Source organism: Cryptomeria japonica, chromosome 9, assembly GCF_030272615.1.
Source record: "Cryptomeria japonica chromosome 9, Sugi_1.0, whole genome shotgun sequence".
Lineage (NCBI taxonomy): Eukaryota > Viridiplantae > Streptophyta > Pinopsida > Cupressales > Cupressaceae > Cryptomeria > Cryptomeria japonica.
Genome location: NC_081413.1, coordinates 57,191,225 through 57,193,579, shown reverse-complemented (window position 1 = coordinate 57,193,579; position 2,355 = coordinate 57,191,225). Strand labels below are relative to the sequence as shown.

The 2,355-nt window shown below is 35.4% G+C and overlaps 1 protein-coding gene across 1 annotated transcript; it reads left to right on the top strand.

Annotated features, from left to right (window-relative positions):
- Positions 1-420: 420 nt before the first annotated feature.
- On the top strand, positions 421-1,071 carry LOC131033514 (phospholipase A1-Igamma3, chloroplastic-like). The gene has a single exon (XM_057964743.2). It carries the CDS (start codon positions 421-423, stop codon positions 1,069-1,071), a length of 651 nt encoding a protein of 216 aa, XP_057820726.2.
- The last annotated feature ends 1,284 nt before the right edge of the window (positions 1,072-2,355 follow it).

The window sequence follows — 2,355 nt, the reverse complement described above, 5'->3', positions numbered from 1 at the left end:
GCCCTTTGAACATCATTTTTCACATTTTACATTTCATCGACCTCCTTTTCCTGCATACATTTATAACAAGTGTAAGCATCGAGAGTATGACATTATCTCGATTAGTTTTGGGCCACTGTAAGGAGACATGTCAAGAAACTAATGGAGATGTAGAAGACAAAACAAACCAATTAAAGGTTTGTGATATGTGACAAGATATCCAAGGTGCGAACCATTGGAATGGCTTGCTCGATCCCATCAATCCACTTCTCAATACTCAGATATGGTGATTTTACACAGCAATGCTACGATTCATTTGACAACACACCCTCTTCCACATACTATGGGAATTGTAAGCGCACCAAAAGCTCGCTCACCTAGAGACTAGAATTCCTAAATTATGGGCGTGGCTATCAAGTTACCAACTATATATACGCCAATATGAGTCTTTTGGACTCCATTTTTGGTGAGGAATCAAGTGAAGGCATTGCCTGGATAGGTTATATTGTAGTTTGCACTGACCCAGATGAGATAAAGAGATTGGGAAGACGTGACATAGTTGTTGCATGGAGAGGCACGCAGACTCCATTTGAATGGATGCAAAATCTCAGAGACATATTGGTTCCTATTATGGCATCAAAGGCTACAACATGCTCCAACATCCAAACAATTTCAAATCCAAATGCCAGGATAGAGAAGGGTTTTCTCAGTTGTTATACGTCCACAGACGAGGACTTTGTCAGATGCAGGCTTAGTGAGATAACCAGATTAGTGAAGGAATTCAAAGAGCAAGAAGAAGATTTGAGCATATCATTTACTGGGCATAGCTTGGGAGCTGAATTAGCGACCCTGAGCGCATACGACATTAAACAAATCATGGTAAATGAGTATGGTGTGACCTTTATTCCTATCATAGTGTTTTCCTTCACGTCTCCCCACGTAGGGAGCCTGTCATTTGCCCATCATATGGAAGAGATTGGCGTCAAAGTGCTGCGTGCAATAAACCACAAGGACTTGGTTCCGAAAATTCCTGGTATTTTTTTCGATGAAAAATTGGGATGGCTGACAAGGCTTCTGCACTGGCTTCCCTAGGAATATGTTCATGTGGGAGTAGACATTAGTTGAGATAGCAATAGCTCACCTTTCCTGAAGCACATGCATAATCCTGCAAATTTCCATAACTTGGAGGTTTATTTGCACACACTTGATGGATTTCTATAAAATTAAAATTTTATCTAAACCTGAACAGTAAGAATCTAGTTAAGAAAGTAAGAATCAGAGAGAAAATTTCAGAGAAGAATGAAAATAAAACTATTTCATTAATATATTTCTTAGTTAACTTAAAAACTAAGAAAAAATTTTTTTTATCCAACTCATAGAATTAAAACAAAAATCCATAATAATTCCATAAATCACAGAGGAAAAATTGATTTTTGTGCATTAACACTTTCAAAGGAAATGAGAAACTACCTGCCTTTAAGCCAACGGGAAGAGATCCAGCTCTGGTTAACAAATACTCTGACTTACTGATTGAAAGCCTCCAAATGCCTTCTAAGTGGTGGGAAAAGAGAAATAAAGAAGTGGTGAAACGCATAGATGGCATGTTGGTCTACTCTTCTACAACTCCCACCCCTCTTCCTCTTCCGCAGTCTCCCCTCTAATATAATCTATTCCACTTCATGTTTTTTCTCAATTTCCACCTCAAAGAATCCCTACTCAAATTACATAAATTTGAATCGCTACTCGAACCTGTGACTACTACCCGTGTTTTTCATTGTTAATAACCCATATAATTTTAAGAGGTTAATGTTGGATAAATGATGCTGCCTCGTGATATAGAGCATTGTTTATAGTAGCGTCAAGAGTTTATTTCAGATAATTTTTATTACTAAATTACGTCTGCAGAAATCAGGCACTGATTTATGAAATCGTGCTCTTTATTATTATTATTTTTTTTAAGCTTTGAAAGTAGAATGGAAGTACACTTTTCAATTTTTTTAAAGCATTTCAATTTTTATAATAGTGATAAAATAAATCAGATTAGAAAGAAGTAAACATTGGACAATCCATTTGATTAATCAGAGCTGAGATGCAGTTAGAGTCCTTGACATTTGTCAAAAAATTAATTTTTGTTCTTTGTTACCCTCTAGAACTTATCTTCAACTTGTGATATATAAAGATGTAATGTTATGGACTTATCAATGACAATACACTTTGAGAAATGTATCAAGTATAAGAACCATTTCACTTTCTTATTTCTACCTATTTATATTGTATTTGATAAATGGATTGTAAGAACTAAATATATCTTTGCCTTTAGTTAAAAAATATATAACATATTTGTTAGATTTGAATGCTGTGGTGAATCAATATATT